This window comes from Macrosteles quadrilineatus, unplaced genomic scaffold (assembly GCF_028750875.1).
Source record: "Macrosteles quadrilineatus isolate MER2022 unplaced genomic scaffold, UCM_ALF_1.0 Scaffold_546__1_contigs__length_50985, whole genome shotgun sequence".
NCBI lineage: Eukaryota > Metazoa > Arthropoda > Insecta > Hemiptera > Cicadellidae > Macrosteles > Macrosteles quadrilineatus.
In genome coordinates, this window is record NW_026543139.1 from 1 (window position 1) to 22,364 (window position 22,364).

The 22,364-nt window shown below is 30.6% G+C and overlaps 2 protein-coding genes across 2 annotated transcripts; one reads left to right on the forward strand and one right to left on the reverse strand.

Annotated features, from left to right (window-relative positions):
• Positions 1–440: 440 nt before the first annotated feature.
• On the reverse strand, positions 441–1,511 carry LOC128982555 (uncharacterized). The gene has a single exon (XM_054401511.1). The coding sequence runs from the start codon at positions 1,509–1,511 to the stop codon at positions 441–443; it is 1,071 nt and encodes a 356-aa protein (XP_054257486.1).
• A 6,062-nt stretch (positions 1,512–7,573) lies between these two features.
• LOC128982556 (uncharacterized) lies at positions 7,574–8,644 on the forward strand. Its single transcript, XM_054401512.1, has one exon. It carries the CDS (start codon positions 7,574–7,576, stop codon positions 8,642–8,644), a length of 1,071 nt encoding a protein of 356 aa, XP_054257487.1.
• Positions 8,645–22,364: the final 13,720 nt, after the last annotated feature.

The following is a 22,364-nucleotide window of genomic DNA, read 5'->3' on the forward strand; positions in this document are numbered from 1 at the left end:
TGGTATGGAAACAGTTGTCACTTCAATTTTTAATATACCTGTCATTGATTCTATTTTAGCAAATATACTGTCAAAGTAATTAGAGAATGATGCTGATGTAAGTGTAGCAATAGGAATAAATGGTATATTACCCGATGTGTCTTCATATGTTAATAACACTCCAATAGAACATGATGGGGGTGTGTCTTCTGTAATTATTTCTATAATATAGTCTGAAAAAGCCTTTGGCCATTCCAACACATCTATTGAATCAGTGAGAAAAAATTGAAACTCTGAAGTTTTAATATTAAACCTTTTATTTTCAACTATATCTTTTTTAGACAGAAATCTGAGAAATACAGCCATTACAAGTGAGGAGATCACCAGTGATATGTCTGTTCTTGTTGACTGTTATGGGTAAAGTGATTAAAAACATACTATGACACCCATCTATATAAGGGTTAATGCTTCTGTCTTTTGTATCCATAAGGTAGAGTGTCATGCTCTCCTTCATACTTTCTCTTTGGACCAGTTACCTTAAACTGTTTAACCTCCTCTGTTGTTATAATATCTCTATATTTTGTTCGTCTAATTCTGTGCTCATCAATTTCAATGATTTTAGAAGCTTCACTTAAAACCATTTCTTTTAGTTTCTCAAAATTCAAAATTTTTGATGTTTTAATATTGAGAGTAAGCCCCTTGATTTTACAAACCGGGATCAATTTCTGTTGATTGGTTGACCAGACAAGGTATGCATAAGTTTTAGGCCCCCCAGAGACAAATTCAGTGATATAAGAGCCGGGTCCATAATCTGCCAATTCATCAGTCATTTCGCCGAGGTAATCTCCTGTAGACACTCTGTACAACCCTTCACGGTAGTAATATATAATACTATCTGTATCCCAATATAGTACTTGATCTCCTAAGGCATCAAGGTGTTCATACAACTTTAGTCTAGCGTGAGCAGTAGTGAAGGCTGCCATAACTACATTTACAGTTTTTAAAGACTCACTAGCCTCTTCAATATTTTGCCAATTTACTAGTACAACATCTTGGTTAATAGCCTGAAAGTATTTTAACTTACCCTCAGGATTGGTTAACAACTGAAAGAACTCTTTAGAATCTCGGATGATTGATGTTTTCATCATATTCTCCCTTTGCCCAAATTTACCCCAGAAACTGTTAAGCATCAGTTTTGCTACTGATCTTAAGCCCCCATTTTTAACAATATGCTCCTTTGTCATTTCTATACCTTCACGCTCAAGAAATTTTGCAATGTACTGTTTCTTATCCTCCTCTGTTTTACACCACCCAGGGTATCCAGATGCCTCTTGTTTTAGTTTTAGAAATTTATTAATAAACTCAGTGAATAGCCCTCCTTTCTCATATGTGGCTACCTCATATTCCCACAGCTCAAACATATCTAATACAATGTACCCTTTCTCTACAGCCTTCCTAATTTCATCCATTGTCCACGTCCCAACCAACGCTCTATCTTCACTTTCATGAAAACAATCCCCCTGGTACACCATTTCCCCACATGTTCTGCACAGAACAAACATCAATTTATTATGAACACGTGTTGGTAAAACTGGATGATACAAGTTGAAAGGAGGTAAGATCTTGCATTTTAACAGTCCATCTACATCCATACCTCTCTTTCTACATTCCTTATTACCAACATATATAGTTGGATGACCTATAGGATATTTACAGTATTTATTTATAAAAGGATATAGCGAGCATACATCGATGTATTGAATGGTTTCTCCTGGACCACATTTATAGTAGGTTTTAGCGTTTCCTGTTCTACCTCCAAAGAATGCATCTCTAGGATTTAATGGAAGTGTACTTAAAATTGGTAATTTGTCCAGATGGTTGAGTTTTCGGTCCTTTTTTAGCTTATGGAAATCACATTCCCACATCTGCACTATGTCTCCGAGCTTTTCAATTTTAGCTTTAGTGCGCTCATAGCGAAGATGTAGGCTATCAGAGGGATCCTCTTTTAGTGGGGTATCACGATTATAGGGGAAGCATTTAGGGCACCCGTGCCAGTAACATCCGTGGAACTCGTATATGTTTTCACCATCGAAACCGTCTACTTTTATTCCTTTTATAACAACCTCTTTACTACGTCCAGCATGATTGATTGTCACCCCACGTCTTTCCTCCTCCCAGGTAAGCCACTGTAGAGCAACAGCTGACTGGGTAGAAGATCGGTAACCGTTTTTAGGGATAAGTCCAATTGTGTTTGGTTTCAGGAAGTTACGACGGAAAGCTAGATTGCAGGCGCTAGCAATTGTTACGGACTCAAGAAATGGATCTACATTACATTGTTCAAGTAGCAATGATCTAAATTTGATACATGCCTGAGCTAAAATGTCAACGTCTGACATACAATATTCTAATAATTCTTTTTTTAAATTAAATTCATACTTTTTAGCAATCTGTTCACTGTACCATTTGTCAAAGTCATTATGGGATTTCTCAAACATGGATTCGGGACAATAGTACTTTTTGTCTGGCATAGGGCCTACATAGTCTTGGTTTGCCAGAGTGTTGAATAGGTGGGGAAAATAGCCTTTCTTTTTCTCTGGAGGTAGGTCAAAGGCTTTCGGTAAGGCAGATAAGGACATGGGAAAGTAGCTAAGGGAGTCAATAAATCTAACGTTAGCAACCTCCATTAAAATAATTTTAGTTCCTCTAGGAATGATGTTTGGTGTGAATTTAGTTTCTTCGAGGATATACCTAAGTATAAATTGAAAGTCAAACCCTTGTCCATTGTGTGCAATTACACAGACGTTTTTGAAATGTTTGCGGGTTTCCATTACATAGTTCATAAACTGCTTAACAGGATTGCTATCAAATATTTTATAACGTTCTGAACAAGATTCACACTCACTCCCATTAATGCATTTGAAACAGAACTGTTGGGAAACACATAAATTCACTTTATGTAACTTAGTCTCAGAATCTGAGGGTAGGGACTCATCCTGGCGTGTTTCTAGATCAAAGAAAATAAATAGGTAGTCACGATCTTTTGGTTTTTTCTTGTCTATCTGAATGTAACATTTATGATTAGGATCTTTAAATGTACCACAAGGGTGACAATATACCTCTCCACACACATGAACCGATTTACGTTTAGTTGGGAATATCATTTTTTCACACCCTCGGTAGAACTTAATTGTTTTACAAATTTGTCTTTGGTGGGCAATAAAACACTGTTCATTTTTGAAAAATCGGTTACAATAGCGGCAAGATATACCGCCATATTTCTCTATACAAGGAGGTGAGAAGGTGTGACAAGATGGACAGATGTTTGAGCAACGGTGCTCACCTTTATGATCATAGGGTATGTGACATGCATCACAAAAGTAACCGCAGGCAAAAGCAGCTGTTAAGTTTGTAATGACATTATAGTGGTTATTGTGGTACAATAAGTTGATTTTAAATTTTGCATCACTATTCCCGCCAGAGAAATATACATTCCGACCTTTGCTATCGTAATTATACACAGTTATTCTATATTTCTTTAAGTGTGCCTGGAACTTTTCAAGTTCAGGGATACCTGACCCCTCTTCAGGCATTTCAACTCTAGCTTTTGCTATAAGTTTCTTTGCCCTAATTGTCTGTCGCATGCATTTGTCTTTACGAATCCCATAAATCTGAGGATCTATTTTTGCATAAGCTTTACCTACCACTATTGCTCTAGCCAGACATAAGTTGTCAGTGTTATTTATAACTACTATTCCCCTTCTTGCCTTACATTCTTCGTTGAATGAATTATATATTCCTGGACGCGCTCTACCCCTGCCTACAGGAACATTAACTCTAGAAACACTTACTGTAAACGTATCACTACTAGTAATTGACTCTGAGTTACTTTGAATGATACCCCCAAAAATAGCCCATAATGAATCAGCTGTAACCTCGGAGGCTAGTTGTGGAACAACATACCCCGGTTCTTTAGATTTCAAATTAATAGAGGTAAGAGTAAACCCTAAGTAGTCAGTTGGTGAACATTCTTGTTTAGATTGTTCTACTATTTGCTCAAGGCCCTTGCGTATCCACTCTAATTCAGATACACCTTCTGGAGGTTCAGTAAATTTAAAGGTAGTTTTCCATCCATAAAGCCTAAACTTTGGCACAAATGTTCTGTTTTCGTCAATAAAAGTAATGGGGCCGGTAGATTTATGAGAACCTTTTTGGCAAACTCCGTCACAGGACTCCATAATATAAATGTCCAAGGATAAGTTAAGAGCTCAAAACACGTCTAACCCCAGCAAATACAGGTGATAGTCTAAAGTAGCTGGTCTATCCACGCTATATATACGGTACTGTAAGCAACAGTGCTGCCTCCAGTGGCAAAACATCAAACTACAACACAACTCAAACTAGCGACTCTAGTGGTAAAACATGGAACTATGGTGACTACACTAGCTGATAACAAACTAAAATAATAAAATCAAACAATGGTGGTGTAGTTAGGGCCGTCACTTGAGGTCTAACATGGGCTCTTATGGGGAATAGATTTAATGCCTTATTTGTTTTTAGTTAAATGATAGCTAAAAAGTTATACATATTACAATGATCAATTCCATAAGAGCCCATGTTAGACCTCAAGTGACGGCCCTAACTACACCACCATTGTTTGATTTTATTATTTTAGTTTGTTATCAGCTAGTGTAGTCACCATAGTTCCATGTTTTACCACTAGAGTCGCTAGTTTGAGTTGTGTTGTAGTTTGATGTTTTGCCACTGGAGGCAGCACTGTTGCTTACAGTACCGTATATATAGCGTGGATAGACCAGCTACTTTAGACTATCACCTGTATTTGCTGGGGTTAGACGTGTTTTGAGCTCTTAACTTATCCTTGGACATTTATATTATGGAGTCCTGTGACGGAGTTTGCCAAAAAGGTTCTCATAAATCTACCGGCCCCATTACTTTTATTGACGAAAACAGAACATTTGTGCCAAAGTTTAGGCTTTATGGATGGAAAACTACCTTTAAATTTACTGAACCTCCAGAAGGTGTATCTGAATTAGAGTGGATACGCAAGGGCCTTGAGCAAATAGTAGAACAATCTAAACAAGAATGTTCACCAACTGACTACTTAGGGTTTACTCTTACCTCTATTAATTTGAAATCTAAAGAACCGGGGTATGTTGTTCCACAACTAGCCTCCGAGGTTACAGCTGATTCATTATGGGCTATTTTTGGGGGTATCATTCAAAGTAACTCAGAGTCAATTACTAGTAGTGATACGTTTACAGTAAGTGTTTCTAGAGTTAATGTTCCTGTAGGCAGGGGTAGAGCGCGTCCAGGAATATATAATTCATTCAACGAAGAATGTAAGGCAAGAAGGGGAATAGTAGTTATAAATAACACTGACAACTTATGTCTGGCTAGAGCAATAGTGGTAGGTAAAGCTTATGCAAAAATAGATCCTCAGATTTATGGGATTCGTAAAGACAAATGCATGCGACAGACAATTAGGGCAAAGAAACTTATAGCAAAAGCTAGAGTTGAAATGCCTGAAGAGGGGTCAGGTATCCCTGAACTTGAAAAGTTCCAGGCACACTTAAAGAAATATAGAATAACTGTGTATAATTACGATAGCAAAGGTCGGAATGTATATTTCTCTGGCGGGAATAGTGATGCAAAATTTAAAATCAACTTATTGTACCACAATAACCACTATAATGTCATTACAAACTTAACAGCTGCTTTTGCCTGCGGTTACTTTTGTGATGCATGTCACATACCCTATGATCATAAAGGTGAGCACCGTTGCTCAAACATCTGTCCATCTTGTCACACCTTCTCACCTCCTTGTATAGAGAAATATGGCGGTATATCTTGCCGCTATTGTAACCGATTTTTCAAAAATGAACAGTGTTTTATTGCCCACCAAAGACAAATTTGTAAAACAATTAAGTTCTACCGAGGGTGTGAAAAAATGATATTCCCAACTAAACGTAAATCGGTTCATGTGTGTGGAGAGGTATATTGTCACCCTTGTGGTACATTTAAAGATCCTAATCATAAATGTTACATTCAGATAGACAAGAAAAAACCAAAAGATCGTGACTACCTATTTATTTTCTTTGATCTAGAAACACGCCAGGATGAGTCCCTACCCTCAGATTCTGAGACTAAGTTACATAAAGTGAATTTATGTGTTTCCCAACAGTTCTGTTTCAAATGCATTAATGGGAGTGAGTGTGAATCTTGTTCAGAACGTTATAAAATATTTGATAGCAATCCTGTTAAGCAGTTTATGAACTATGTAATGGAAACCCGCAAACATTTCAAAAACGTCTGTGTAATTGCACACAATGGACAAGGGTTTGACTTTCAATTTATACTTAGGTATATCCTCGAAGAAACTAAATTCACACCAAACATCATTCCTAGAGGAACTAAAATTATTTTAATGGAGGTTGCTAACGTTAGATTTATTGACTCCCTTAGCTACTTTCCCATGTCCTTATCTGCCTTACCGAAAGCCTTTGACCTACCTCCAGAGAAAAAGAAAGGCTATTTTCCCCACCTATTCAACACTCTGGCAAACCAAGACTATGTAGGCCCTATGCCAGACAAAAAGTACTATTGTCCCGAATCCATGTTTGAGAAATCCCATAATGACTTTGACAAATGGTACAGTGAACAGATTGCTAAAAAGTATGAATTTAATTTAAAAAAAGAATTATTAGAATATTGTATGTCAGACGTTGACATTTTAGCTCAGGCATGTATCAAATTTAGATCATTGCTACTTGAACAATGTAATGTAGATCCATTTCTTGAGTCCGTAACAATTGCTAGCGCCTGCAATCTAGCTTTCCGTCGTAACTTCCTGAAACCAAACACAATTGGACTTATCCCTAAAAACGGTTACCGATCTTCTACCCAGTCAGCTGTTGCTCTACAGTGGCTTACCTGGGAGGAGGAAAGACGTGGGGTGACAATCAATCATGCTGGACGTAGTAAAGAGGTTGTTATAAAAGGAATAAAAGTAGACGGTTTCGATGGTGAAAACATATACGAGTTCCACGGATGTTACTGGCACGGGTGCCCTAAATGCTTCCCCTATAATCGTGATACCCCACTAAAAGAGGATCCCTCTGATAGCCTACATCTTCGCTATGAGCGCACTAAAGCTAAAATTGAAAAGCTCGGAGACATAGTGCAGATGTGGGAATGTGATTTCCATAAGCTAAAAAAGGACCGAAAACTCAACCATCTGGACAAATTACCAATTTTAAGTACACTTCCATTAAATCCTAGAGATGCATTCTTTGGAGGTAGAACAGGAAACGCTAAAACCTACTATAAATGTGGTCCAGGAGAAACCATTCAATACATCGATGTATGCTCGCTATATCCTTTTATAAATAAATACTGTAAATATCCTATAGGTCATCCAACTATATATGTTGGTAATAAGGAATGTAGAAAGAGAGGTATGGATGTAGATGGACTGTTAAAATGCAAGATCTTACCTCCTTTCAACTTGTATCATCCAGTTTTACCAACACGTGTTCATAATAAATTGATGTTTGTTCTGTGCAGAACATGTGGGGAAATGGTGTACCAGGGGGATTGTTTTCATGAAAGTGAAGATAGAGCGTTGGTTGGGACGTGGACAATGGATGAAATTAGGAAGGCTGTAGAGAAAGGGTACATTGTATTAGATATGTTTGAGCTGTGGGAATATGAGGTAGCCACATATGAGAAAGGAGGGCTATTCACTGAGTTTATTAATAAATTTCTAAAACTAAAACAAGAGGCATCTGGATACCCTGGGTGGTGTAAAACAGAGGAGGATAAGAAACAGTACATTGCAAAATTTCTTGAGCGTGAAGGTATAGAAATGACAAAGGAGCATATTGTTAAAAATGGGGGCTTAAGATCAGTAGCAAAACTGATGCTTAACAGTTTCTGGGGTAAATTTGGGCAAAGGGAGAATATGATGAAAACATCAATCATCCGAGATTCTAAAGAGTTCTTTCAGTTGTTAACCAATCCTGAGGGTAAGTTAAAATACTTTCAGGCTATTAACCAAGATGTTGTACTAGTAAATTGGCAAAATATTGAAGAGGCTAGTGAGTCTTTAAAAACTGTAAATGTAGTTATGGCAGCCTTCACTACTGCTCACGCTAGACTAAAGTTGTATGAACACCTTGATGCCTTAGGAGATCAAGTACTATATTGGGATACAGATAGTATTATATATTACTACCGTGAAGGGTTGTACAGAGTGTCTACAGGAGATTACCTCGGCGAAATGACTGATGAATTGGCAGATTATGGACCCGGCTCTTATATCACTGAATTTGTCTCTGGGGGGCCTAAAACTTATGCATACCTTGTCTGGTCAACCAATCAACAGAAATTGATCCCGGTTTGTAAAATCAAGGGGCTTACTCTCAATATTAAAACATCAAAAATTTTGAATTTTGAGAAACTAAAAGAAATGGTTTTAAGTGAAGCTTCTAAAATCATTGAAATTGATGAGCACAGAATTAGACGAACAAAATATAGAGATATTATAACAACAGAGGAGGTTAAACAGTTTAAGGTAACTGGTCCAAAGAGAAAGTATGAAGGAGAGCATGACACTCTACCTTATGGATACAAAAGACAGAAGCATTAACCCTTATATAGATGGGTGTCATAGTATGTTTTTAATCACTTTACCCATAACAGTCAACAAGAACAGACATATCACTGGTGATCTCCTCACTTGTAATGGCTGTATTTCTCAGATTTCTGTCTAAAAAAGATATAGTTGAAAATAAAAGGTTTAATATTAAAACTTCAGAGTTTCAATTTTTTCTCACTGATTCAATAGATGTGTTGGAATGGCCAAAGGCTTTTTCAGACTATATTATAGAAATAATTACAGAAGACACACCCCCATCATGTTCTATTGGAGTGTTATTAACATATGAAGACACATCGGGTAATATACCATTTATTCCTATTGCTACACTTACATCAGCATCATTCTCTAATTACTTTGACAGTATATTTGCTAAAATAGAATCAATGACAGGTATATTAAAAATTGAAGTGACAACTGTTTCCATACCAAGCAGGTATCGTTGATACATAAAACCCTAATTCATTTAACCTAAAATAAATAAAATCCATCTATAAAGATAAAACACTCCTCTAACTTTTTCTACAGACAATAGCTACCAATTAAAATGTTAAAATATATACCAAAGTAAAGTAAATTGGGATAATAAAATATATAATAATACATAAACAGATTATGGGTCCATTCCCATTCCCCCTGTGTGTATGTGTGTGTGCATTGAGGCATTCAGATTGGAAAGAACCTGTACTACTCCTTGTACTTGTGTGAATGTGTGTGTGTACATTGAGGTGTTTAGATCTCAAAGGACCTGTAATACTCCTTGTACCTGTGTGAATGTGTATATATGTATGCTCAACATACTGGAGGTTGGCCTAAAAAACCATAAAACCATGTTGTGTTACCCTCCATGAGTATGTTTGCCATCAGGCAGTCAATTAAAAGACTGGGGGTTGGCCTAAAAAACCATAAAACCATGTTGTGTTACCCTCCATATCACCAACCTTAACCCCTTTCCTTCGGGACCTTGATCTGATAACAATATTCCTTCATTCCTAGTAAATCATAAGCTAAAATAAACAATACACCCTATAATAAACTTCATAAATTTTAAAATAAACACAACAAGAATAAAATATACTAAAATAAAACAGGACACCTAATAAATATCATTTTAAAGATAAGTAGGTTAACATAAAAAATATAAATAGTAGTAGTAAATCTGTTATAGAATAACTACTACCATAATAGTGAGAATAGGCCTCCAGGGGAAACTCACTTAAATCAAAAACGCGCCAAGACCCATACGGCCTAGCCTAAAGGCTTACCGTGGTGTGGAAACTTGGGTCACCTAAGCTCTTTAGAGATTATACAATTGAAAAGAATTGCAGCTACAGTTTAATTGTGTGTCTAGATAGTGTAGACCTCTAAAGAATAAAAAACCACAAATGTTTTACTTGAATTAGACATCCTTCTCCTCCTTCTCTTCCTCCTTTTCCTCCTCTTCTCCTTTTCCTCCTTCTCTATCTCCTTTTCCTCTTTTTCTCCTCCTCATCCCTCTTCCTTCTACTCCTCCTCTTCTTCATTTACCTCATCCTCTTTTTTTATTCCACTCCTCCTCCTCCTCCTCTAGGTAAAGTATATTTAAATACATATACTACCCATCTTTGTTTTAGTTTTTCTCCCTTGTTCTTTATATAGGTTTTCTATGTTGTCAGTAAAGTTATTAGTTTTCATTGCTCTAAAATACAAAATCACTGATAGTATAACATTTTTACTGTAAAATAAAACAACCGTGATTCTCATCTATACTCTTGACTATAGCAGTCATAACAAACATAGATGTCAACATTGCAATACATCAGAACAGTAGATTGTATCAACAGCATTACATTGTAATAGTCATTAGCACCATACAGAAATGTAGAATAGTAGCTTGAGATAATACAAATTTAACATCAGTATGAAAAAAGGATACAATAGAGGCTGTATTAGGAGCTATTAGCATTACATTAGGTTAAGTCAACATATATTCCAAACTCTCCTCAGTTAAGATAAAACAAGTATAAAAAAATATAGTCATACTCAATACACATACAACAAAGATATGTTTACAGTTACAACATAAACAAAGACATAAACAGTAAATTTAAACATTTAACAAAACCCTTAATATAATATGGTTAACTAAAGAACACAATGATTATAACAGGTTTTAATGTAGGATACAACAAGATATACAGTAAACAGTTGCAGTAGTACACAAATGTATTTGTTGATCCAGAAAAAGTAGTTGTCAACAAAAGTTACACCATAAACCACAATCAGTGGTGATAATATCAACACATATCAGTCATTGCTATCAGATATACAACTCTATACAAGTGATTGTATATTAGAACAGTACAAATATTAAGTGTAATACAGTACAGTACAAGTGTAATACCATGCAATACAAGTATAATACAATGTAGTACAAGTGTAATACTATACCAATTTCAAGTACCAGAGATACAGGTAAGTCATTAAAATCAATTACATTCATTACTATAAACTTGATGAAATTACCCAATTTGTTTCTTGTTATTCAACACCTCAATAAAAATAAGCACTAAATAAAAATTCATTAACACTAAGTTAACTCCAAAAAAAGACTTGTTTTGGTCTACATACATTAGGTTGCAGTTAAGGTCCAAAGTTAAGATTATATCACAATTTGGTAGAAATATGTTACACAGAAAATACCAGTTATTAAACAGTTGGGTACTAGTAAGATTCAAACCCGCAACCAGACATACACAGACAGGATACAATACTAAAAGTCAAAATATTTACCCCACCAGATCAGTGACTAGTAGGATTCAAACCCACAGCCTCTGAGTTGAGGTAGTACATAAATATGTTTACATAAACAAATAGATGTCAACAGTTGTTATACCAAAAAGATGACATCACTCACAGTACACACATATCAGATATACTTGTAGTACAACTCTACAAAAATATTGGTGTATTAGTAAAATATATTAAAATACAGTACAAGTAATAGTAAAAAGTACAGTGCTCAAATTTCAATACATTAGTAAAATCTATTGTAGTGAATCCCCCATATCAAGTTAATAGTTACAGAGATACAGGTAAGCCAGTATATACATTCATTACTATAGAATAAGCTTTATCAGATGTTATATAGATACTTTGTTATTCAATACATCAATAAAAATAGCTCAAAGCAGATTTCATCAACACTAGCGCTCCAGTGTCACAAATATGAACTAATAGACTTGTTTCGGTAGAGAGTGAGGTTATGTTACGTATGCATTACAAACTTGGCAAGAAAGTGAGGTTAGGTCAATTGGCGGTAACAGTTGGCGGGGAAAATAAACAACATACACAGTACATAAAGTAAGGTTATATCATTTAGCAATACAGTTGACGGTAAAGCAGATGACAGCTCCTACATACACAAGTAAGGTTAATATATTAACAGGAACCATTGGCAGAAAAACACACAGCCTACATATACAAGTAAGGTTATGTTACAGATACAATCTTTATAGTAAAAGTCATAGCTGATTAATTTCACAGAAACATGTTACACAGCCATAAAAAATGTTACTCTCACTGATAAGATGCAAAACCCTCAACCCTAGACTCATACACAAACAGTTAACTAGAATACAACACCATACAAAATCATAGTGACCAAAAATAAAATAATCAGTGTTTGGTAAGGATTGAACCCATAACCTCAGGATCTCACTTTCAAACAGTTAACTCCCTATACCATAGTAAACCCTATAGTAACCAGCAATGAGACAATCACTGAATAATAAAAATCAAACCCACAACCTCTGAGGGCATACACAAACAATTAGATACAATACAACATTAACAATCACCCCAATCAGATATGATACAAACAGTGGCTGGTGAGGATCAAACCCACAAACCTCTGGGATCAAGGACCCACACTACTTCCACTACAATACAACACTATACCAACACTCAAAATATCACCCTAACCAGAAATAAAACATTTAGTGATTAGCTAGGATCAAACCCACAAACCTCTAAGATAAGGAACTCACACTACTCCCACTACAATACAATACCATACCAAAAACACCCTAACCAGAAATAAAACAATCGTTGTCTGATAAGGATCGGACCCGCAACCTCAGGGAACGATGTCTCACACATAAACTCTTAATACCATACTAAAACACAAGTTAATACCATAACCATAAATGAGACAATTGATAACTGGTAGGATTCTAACCTACAAACCTCTGAGATCAAAGACTCACACAACTCCCACTACGATACAACACCATACCAAGAATCAATTCATCACCCCAACCAGAAATGAAACATTTGGTTATTGATAAAGATCAAACCCTCAAACCTCCGGGATCATAGGTTCACATTCTAAACAAGTTAACTACTCCTACTTCAATACTAACACTCAAAATATCGCCCTGACCAGAAGAGAAGCAGTTGGTGATTGGTAAGGATCGAACCCGCAAACCTCTAAGATCAAGGAAGGACTCACACTAAAATACAACACCATACCAAAAATCAACATATCACCCTAACCAGAAATAAAACATTTGGTGATTGCTAAGGATCAAACCCTGAACCTCTAAGATCAAAGAAGGATTCACACTACTCCCACAACAATACAACACTATAACAAAAATCAACATATCACCCTGACCAGTAAAAATACATTTGGTGATTGCTAAGAATCGAACCCATGAACCTCTAAGATCAAAGAAGGACTCACACTACTCCCACTACAATACAACACTATAACAGAAATCAACATATCACCCTGACCAGAAATAAAGCATTTGGTGATTGCTAAGGATCAAACCCGTGAACCTCTGATTCATACACATCTTCATACACAACCAACCACTAGAAAAAAAACATAAATTCAAACCACCCATCATCCCAAAAATACATATAACATATATAAAATATAAATTTAACATCCAACATTTGGTGGCCTTTACAAAGGCCATTTTTTATACTCAACGGTAAAGTTCCACTTAAGCCTTCTTTCAGCTGTTTTTAACATTGGATACATGAATTATCATTTGTTTCACAATTATTATAGACTAAAGCATATAGATATATATAAAATAAAATTAAAATATAATGGTTTTTTTTTACACACCCTATATATGTAATTAAGAAATCAAAGTTGTTATTTACCACTATAAACACCATACCTATAACTGACATCATAGCCCTATAGATAGGGCATTGGAACAACATCTAGGAGAGCGGGGTTCGATACCCGGTCAGGATTCACACTTTTTATCCATTATTAAATAAACAAAAATAGTTTAATAAAAATACCAACATATAAAAAGGTCACATGATCAACTGATAACTCCTATGTAAACATAAAACTACCCCTAACAACCCCTACCATTCAAGCATATATGTATTCACTACCCCTGAGGATTAAACTACCACTCTAGGGGTAGTTTTGCCCCGATCCGGGGGAACCCTACTACCAACAAATTCAATCATTGTATATGGACAATTATTGCAAGAATTGACATGTCTTTTAAAATGACCAACCACATTTTTCTTACAAAAATTACAATTCTTATGACTTTGTAATATATGCGATTTTAGAACCACATTATCATCACAGATTAAATCACATACCTTGCACAGTTTCACCTTCATTTGATGTACTAGCTTGTAGTGGCGGACCAAATTGCTCTTCTTGGACAGCGAGGCGGAGCAGTGTTGACAGGTCGGCATCACGCTCGAGAATGAAATATCACCCGGATGCCACTTCTATATATAGACTCGTCCCCGGTGACGTCACCACCTGAAGATTCCCCAGTCTCGTGACCGCTTCACTTGGCCCTTGTGACAGTGCCCGTAAAACTATCTAAAAACGCTTATATCTCGAAAACGGCTTGAGATACGGCAAAACGGTTGAAATTCTGGCAAACGTAGTGGGTGTCAACTTTTGATTATAAACAATATTACAACATTAAAAAATCAAAAAGTAAGAAAAAAATTTAACATTATTTTATATGAGTACAAATAAAATTTACCATGAAAAATCGTCTAAGTCCGTAAAACTATCTAAAAACGCTTATATCTCGAAAACGGCTTGAGATACGGCAAAACGGTTGAAATTCTGGCAAACGTAGTGGGTGTCAACTTTTGATTATAAACAATATTACAACATAAAAAAATCAAAAAGTAAGAAAAAAATTTAACATTATTTTATATGGGTACAAATAAAATTTACCATGAAAAATCGTCTAAGTCCGTAAAACTATCTAAAAACGCTTATATCTCGAAAACGGCTTGAGATACGGCAAAACGGTTGAAATTCTGGCAAACGTAGTGGGTGTCAACTTTTGATTATAAACAATATTACAACATTAAAAAATCAAAAAGTAAGAAAAAAATTTAACATTATTTTATATGAGTACAAATAAAATTTACCATGAAAAATCGTCTAAGTCCGTAAAACTATCTAAAAACGCTTATATCTCGAAAACGGCTTGAGATACGGCAAAACGGTTGAAATTCTGGCAAACGTAGTGGGTGTCAACTTTTGATTATAAACAATATTACAACATAAAAAAATCAAAAAGTAAGAAAAAAATTTAACATTATTTTATATGGGTACAAATAAAATTTACCATGAAAAATCGTCTAAGTCCGTAAAACTATCTAAAAACGCTTATATCTCGAAAACGGCTTGAGATACGGCAAAACGGTTGAAATTCTGGCAAACGTAGTGGGTGTCAACTTTTGATTATAAACAATATTACAACATAAAAAAATCAAAAAGTAAGAAAAAAATTTAACATTATTTTATATGGGTACAAATAAAATTTACCATGAAAAATCGTCTAAGTCCGTAAAACTATCTAAAAACGCTTATATCTCGAAAACGGCTTGAGATACGGCAAAACGGTTGAAATTCTGGCAAACGTAGTGGGTGTCAACTTTTGATTATAAACAATATTACAACATAAAAAATCAAAAAGTAAGAAAAAAATTTAACATTATTTTATATGGGTACAAATAAAATTTACCATGAAAAATCGTCTAAGTCCATAAAACTATCTAAAAACGCTTATATCTCGAAAACGGCTTGAGATACGGCAAAACGGTTGAAATTCTGGCAAACGTAGTGGGTGTCAACTTTTGATTATACACAATATTACAACATAAAAAAATCAAAAAGTAAGAAAAAAATTTAACATTATTTTATATGGGTACAAATAAAATTTACCATGAAAAATCGTCTAAGTCCATAAAACTATCTAAAAACGCTTATATCTCGAAAACGGCTTGAGATACGGCAAAACGGTTGAAATTCTGGCAAACGTAGTGGGTGTCAACTTTTGATTATACACAATATTACAACATAAAAAAATCAAAAAGTAAGAAAAAAATTTAACATTATTTTATATGGGTACAAATAAAATTTACCATGAAAAATCGTCTAAGTCCGTAAAACTATCTAAAAACGCTTATATCTCGAAAACGGCTTGAGATACGGCAAAACGGTTGAAATTTTGGCAAACGTAGTGGGTGTCAACTTTTGATTATAAACAATATTACAACATAAAAAAATCAAAAAGTAAGAAAAAAATTTAACATTATTTTATATGGGTACAAATAAAATTTACCATGAAAAATCGTCTAAGTCCGTAAAACTATCTAAAAACGCTTATATCTCGAAAACGGCTTGAGATACGGCAAAACGGTTGAAATTCTGGCAAACGTAGTGGGTGTCAACTTTTGATTATACACAATATTACAACATAAAAAAATCAAAAAGTAAGAAAAAAATTTAACATTATTTTATATGGGTACAAATAAAATTTACCATGAAAAATCGTCTAAGTCCGTAAAACTATCTAAAAACGCTTATATCTCGAAAACGGCTTGAGATACGGCAAAACGGTTGAAATTCTGGCAAACGTAGTGGGTGTCAACTTTTGATTATAAACAATATTGCAACATAAAAAAATCAAAAAGTAAGAAAAAAATTTAACATTATTTTATATGGGTAGCATGCATTTTATATGGGGGAGCGCGCTCGAGTTCGCGTACAAACCTCGCTCGATTTTGTGAATGGATGTGGATTTGAAATAGTAATAGTGTTATACAATGGTATTGAACATTTATATAGGCTTGTATAGGCCGAGAGCTGGATTTTTAAAAAAGTGGTCAAAAAAAGCTCACCATGTTATTCTTATGGGGAAAAACGCCCCAAGTGACGTCTCTTTGTGGGTTCGCCACTACTTACTAAGTAACATTTTATTAAGTTACATTTCATTAATTTACATTTTACTAAGTTACATTTTTTATTAAGTTACATTTCATTAAGTTACATTTTATTAAGTTACATTTTGATAAGTTACATTTTATTAAGTTACATTTTACAAAGTTTCATTTTACTAAGTTACATTTTTTATTAAGTTACATTTTACTAAGTTACATTTTACTAAGTTACATATTTTATTAAATTTCATTTTATTAAGTTACATTTTATTAAGTTACATTTAACTAAGTTACATTTTATTAGGTTACATTTTATTAAGTTACATTTTACTAAGTTACATTTTACTAAGTTACATTTTTTATTAAGTTACATTTTATTAAGTTACATTTTATTAAGTTACATTTTACTAAGTTATATTTTACTAAGTTACATTTTACTAAGTTACATTATACTAAGTTACCTTTTTTATTAAGTTACATTTCATTAAGTTACATTTTATTAAGTTAGATTTTATTAAGTTACATTTTCCTAAGTTACATTTTACTCAGTTACATTTTTTATTAAGTTACATTTTATTAAGTTACATTTTATTAAGTTAAATTTTACTAAGTTACATTTTACTCAGTTACATTTTTTATTAAGTTACATTATATTAAGTTACATTTTATTAAGTTACATTTTATTAAGTTACATTTTTTATTAAGTTACATTTTATTAAGTTACATTTTATTAAGTTACATTTTACTAAGTTACAATTTATTCAGTTACATTTTTTACTAAGTTACATTTTATTAAGTTACATTTTTCTTAAGTTACATTTTACTAAGTTACATATTCCTAAGTTACATTTTACTCAGTTACATTATTTATTAAGTTACATTTTATTTAGTTACATTTCATTAAGTTACATTTTCCTAAGTTACATTTTACTAAAATACATTTTTTATTAAGTTAAATTTCATTAAGTTACATTTTATTAAGTTATATTTTTTATTAAGTTACATTTTATTAAGTTACATTTTATTAAGTTACATTTTTCTAAGTTATATTTTACTAAGTTACATTTTTATTAAGTTACATTTCATTAAGTTACATTTTATTAAGTTACATTTTACTAAGTTACATTTTATTAAGTTACATTTTACAAAGTTTCATTTGACTAAGTTACATTTTTTATTAAGTTACATTTTATTAAGTTACATTTCATTAAGTTACATTTTATTAAGTTACATTTTATTAAGTTACATTTCATTAAGTTACATTTTATTAAGTTAAATTTTTTATTAAGTTACATTTTATTAAGTTACATTTTATTAAGTTACATTTTACTAAGTTATTTTTTACTAAGTTACATTTTTTATTAAGTTACATTTTACTAAGTTACATTTTATTAAGTTACATTTTACAAAGTTTCATTTTACTAAGTTACATTTTTTATTAAGTTACATTTTATTAAGTTACATTTTACTAAGTTATATTTTACTAAGTTCAATTTTTTATTAAGTTACATTTCATTAAGTTACATTTTATTAAGTTACATTTTACTAAGTTACATTTTATCAAGTTACATTTTACTAAGTTATATTTTATAAAGTTACATTTTTTATTAAGTTACATTTTATTAAGTTATATTTTACTAAGTAACATTTTACTAAGTTACATTTTACTAAGTTACATTATACTAAGTTACATTTTTTATTAAGTTACATTTCATTAAGTTACATTTTCCTAAGTTCCATTTTACTCAGTTATATTTTTTATTAAGTTACATTTTATTAAGTAACATTTTACAAAGTTACATTTTACTAAGTTACATTTTTTATTAAGTTACATTTTATTAAGTTACATTTTACTAAGTTACATTTTACTAAGTTACATTTTACTAAGTTACATTATACTAAGCTACATTTTTTATTAAGTTACATTTCATTAAGTTAAATTTTATTAAGTTAGATTTTATTAAGTTACATTTTCCTAAGTTCCATTTTACTCAGTTACATTTTTTATTAAGTTACATTTTATTAAGTTACATTTTACTAAGTTACATTTTATTAAGTTACATTTTATTAAGTTACATTTTCCTAAGTTACAATTTACTCAGTTACATTTTTTACTAAGTTACATTTTATTAAGTTACATTTTACTAAGTTACATTTTACTAAGTTAAATTTTTTATAAAGTTACATTTTATTAAGTTACATTTTATTAAGTTAAATTTTACTAAGTTACATTTTACTCAGTTACATTTTACTCAGTTACATTTTACTCAGTTACATTTTTTATTAAGTTATATTTTATTAAGTTACATTTTATTAAGTTACATTTTACTAAGTTACATATTCCTAAGTTACATTTTACTAAGTTACATTTTTTATTAAGTTACATTTTATTAAGTTACATTTTACTAAGTAACATTTTACTAAGTTACATTTTACTAAGATACATTATACTAAGTTACATTTTTTATTAAGTTACATTTCATTTAGTTACATTTTATTAAGTTAGATTTTATTAAGTTACATTTTCCTAAGTTCCATTTTACTCAGTTATATTTTTTATTAAGTTACATTTTATTAAGTAACATTTTACAAAGTTACATTTTACTAAGTTACATTTTTTATTAAGTTACATTTTATTAAGTTACATTTTACTCAGTTACATTTTACTCAGTTACATTTTTTATTAAGTTACATTTTATTAAGTTACATTTTATTAAGTTCCATTTTATTAAGTTACATTTTTTATTTAAGTTACATTTTATTAAGTTACATTTTATTAAGTTCCATTTTACTAAGTTACAATTTATTCAGTTACATTTTTTACTAAGTTACATTTTATTAAGTTACATTTTATTAAGTTACATTTTACTAAGTTACATATTCCTAAGTTACATTTTACTCAGTTACATTATTTATTTAGTTACATTTGATTAAGTTACATTTCATTAAGTTAAATTTTCCCAAGTTACATTTTACTAAGTTACATTTTTAATTAAGTTAAATTTCATTAAGTTACATTTTGTTAAGTTATATTTTTTATTAAGTTACATTTTATTAAGTTACATTTTATTATGTTACATTTTTCTAAGTTATATTTTACTAAGTTACATTTTTATTAAGTTACATTTCATTAAGTTACATTTTATTAAGTTACATTTTACTAAGTTACATTTTATTAAGTTACATTTTACAAAGTTTCATTTGACTAAGTTACATTTTTTATTAAATTACATTTTATTAAGTTACATTTTATTAAGTTACATTTTACTAAGTTATATTTTACTAAGTTCAATTTTTTATTAAGTTACATTTCATTAAGTTACATTTTATTAAGTTACATTTTACTAAGTTACATTTTATCAAGTTACATTTTACTAAGTTATATTTTATAAAGTTACATTTTTTATTAAGTTACATTTTATTAAGTTATATTTTACTAAGTAACATTTTACTAAGTTACATTTTACTAAGTTACATTATACTAAGTTACATTTTTTATTAAGTTACATTTCATTAAGTTACATTTTCCTAAGTTCCATTTTACTCAGTTATATTTTTTATTAAGTTACATTTTATTAAGTAACATTTTACAAAGTTACATTTTACTAAGTTACATTTTTTATTAAGTTACATTTTATTAAGTTACATTTTACTAAGTTACATTTTACTAAGTTACATTTTACTAAGTTACATTATACTAAGCTACATTTTTTATTAAGTTACATTTCATTAAGTTAAATTTTATTAAGTTAGATTTTATTAAGTTACATTTTCCTAAGTTCCATTTTACTCAGTTACATTTTTTATTAAGTTACATTTTATTAAGTTACATTTTACTAAGTTACATTTTATTAAGTTACATTTTATTAAGTTACATTTTCCTAAGTTACAATTTACTCAGTTACATTTTTTACTAAGTTACATTTTATTAAGTTACATTTTACTAAGTTACATTTTACTAAGTTAAATTTTTTATAAAGTTACATTTTATTAAGTTACATTTTATTAAGTTAAATTTTACTAAGTTACATTTTACTCAGTTACATTTTACTCAGTTACATTTTACTCAGTTACATTTTTTATTAAGTTATATTTTATTAAGTTACATTTTATTAAGTTACATTTTACTAAGTTACATATTCCTAAGTTACATTTTACTAAGTTACATTTTTTATTAAGTTACATTTTATTAAGTTACATTTTACTAAGTAACATTTTACTAAGTTACATTTTACTAAGATACATTATACTAAGTTACATTTTTTATTAAGTTACATTTCATTTAGTTACATTTTATTAAGTTAGATTTTATTAAGTTACATTTTCCTAAGTTCCATTTTACTCAGTTATATTTTTTATTAAGTTACATTTTATTAAGTAACATTTTACAAAGTTACATTTTACTAAGTTACATTTTTTATTAAGTTACATTTTATTAAGTTACATTTTACTCAGTTACATTTTACTCAGTTACATTTTTTATTAAGTTACATTTTATTAAGTTACATTTTATTAAGTTCCATTTTATTAAGTTACATTTTTTATTTAAGTTACATTTTATTAAGTTACATTTTATTAAGTTCCATTTTACTAAGTTACAATTTATTCAGTTACATTTTTTACTAAGTTACATTTTATTAAGTTACATTTTATTAAGTTACATTTTACTAAGTTACATATTCCTAAGTTACATTTTACTCAGTTACATTATTTATTTAGTTACATTTGATTAAGTTACATTTCATTAAGTTAAATTTTCCCAAGTTACATTTTACTAAGTTACATTTTTAATTAAGTTAAATTTCATTAAGTTACATTTTGTTAAGTTATATTTTTTATTAAGTTACATTTTATTAAGTTACATTTTATTATGTTACATTTTTCTAAGTTATATTTTACTAAGTTACATTTTTATTAAGTTACATTTCATTAAGTTACATTTTATTAAGTTACATTTTACTAAGTTACATTTTATTAAGTTACATTTTACAAAGTTTCATTTGACTAAGTTACATTTTTTATTAAATTACATTTTATTAAGTTACATTTTATTAAGTTACATTTCATTAAGTTACATTTTATTAAGTTACATTTTTTATTAAGTTACATTTTATTAAGTTACATTTTATTAAGTTACATTTTACTAAGTTATTGTTTACTAAGTTACATTTTTTATTAAGTTACATTTTACTAAGTTACATTTTATTAAGTTACATTTTACAAAGTTTAATTTTACTAAGTTACATGTTTTATTAAGTTATATTTTATTAAGTTACATTTTACTAAGTTATATTTTACTAAGTTACATTTTTTATTAAGTTACATTTCATTAAGTTACATTTTACTAAGTTACATTTTATTAAGTTACATTTTACAAAGTTGAATTTTACTAAGTTACATTTTTTATTAAGTTACATTTTATTAAGTTACATTTTACTAAGTTATATTTTACTAAGTTACATTTTACTAAGTTACATTATACTAAGTT

Excerpts from the sequence above, each read along its gene's own strand:
- LOC128982556 (XM_054401512.1), top strand. The coding sequence starts at position 7,574 with ATGGTGTACCAGGGGGATTGTTTTCATGAAAGTGAAGATAGAGCGTTG.
- LOC128982555 (XM_054401511.1), bottom strand. The coding sequence starts at position 1,511 with ATGGTGTACCAGGGGGATTGTTTTCATGAAAGTGAAGATAGAGCGTTG.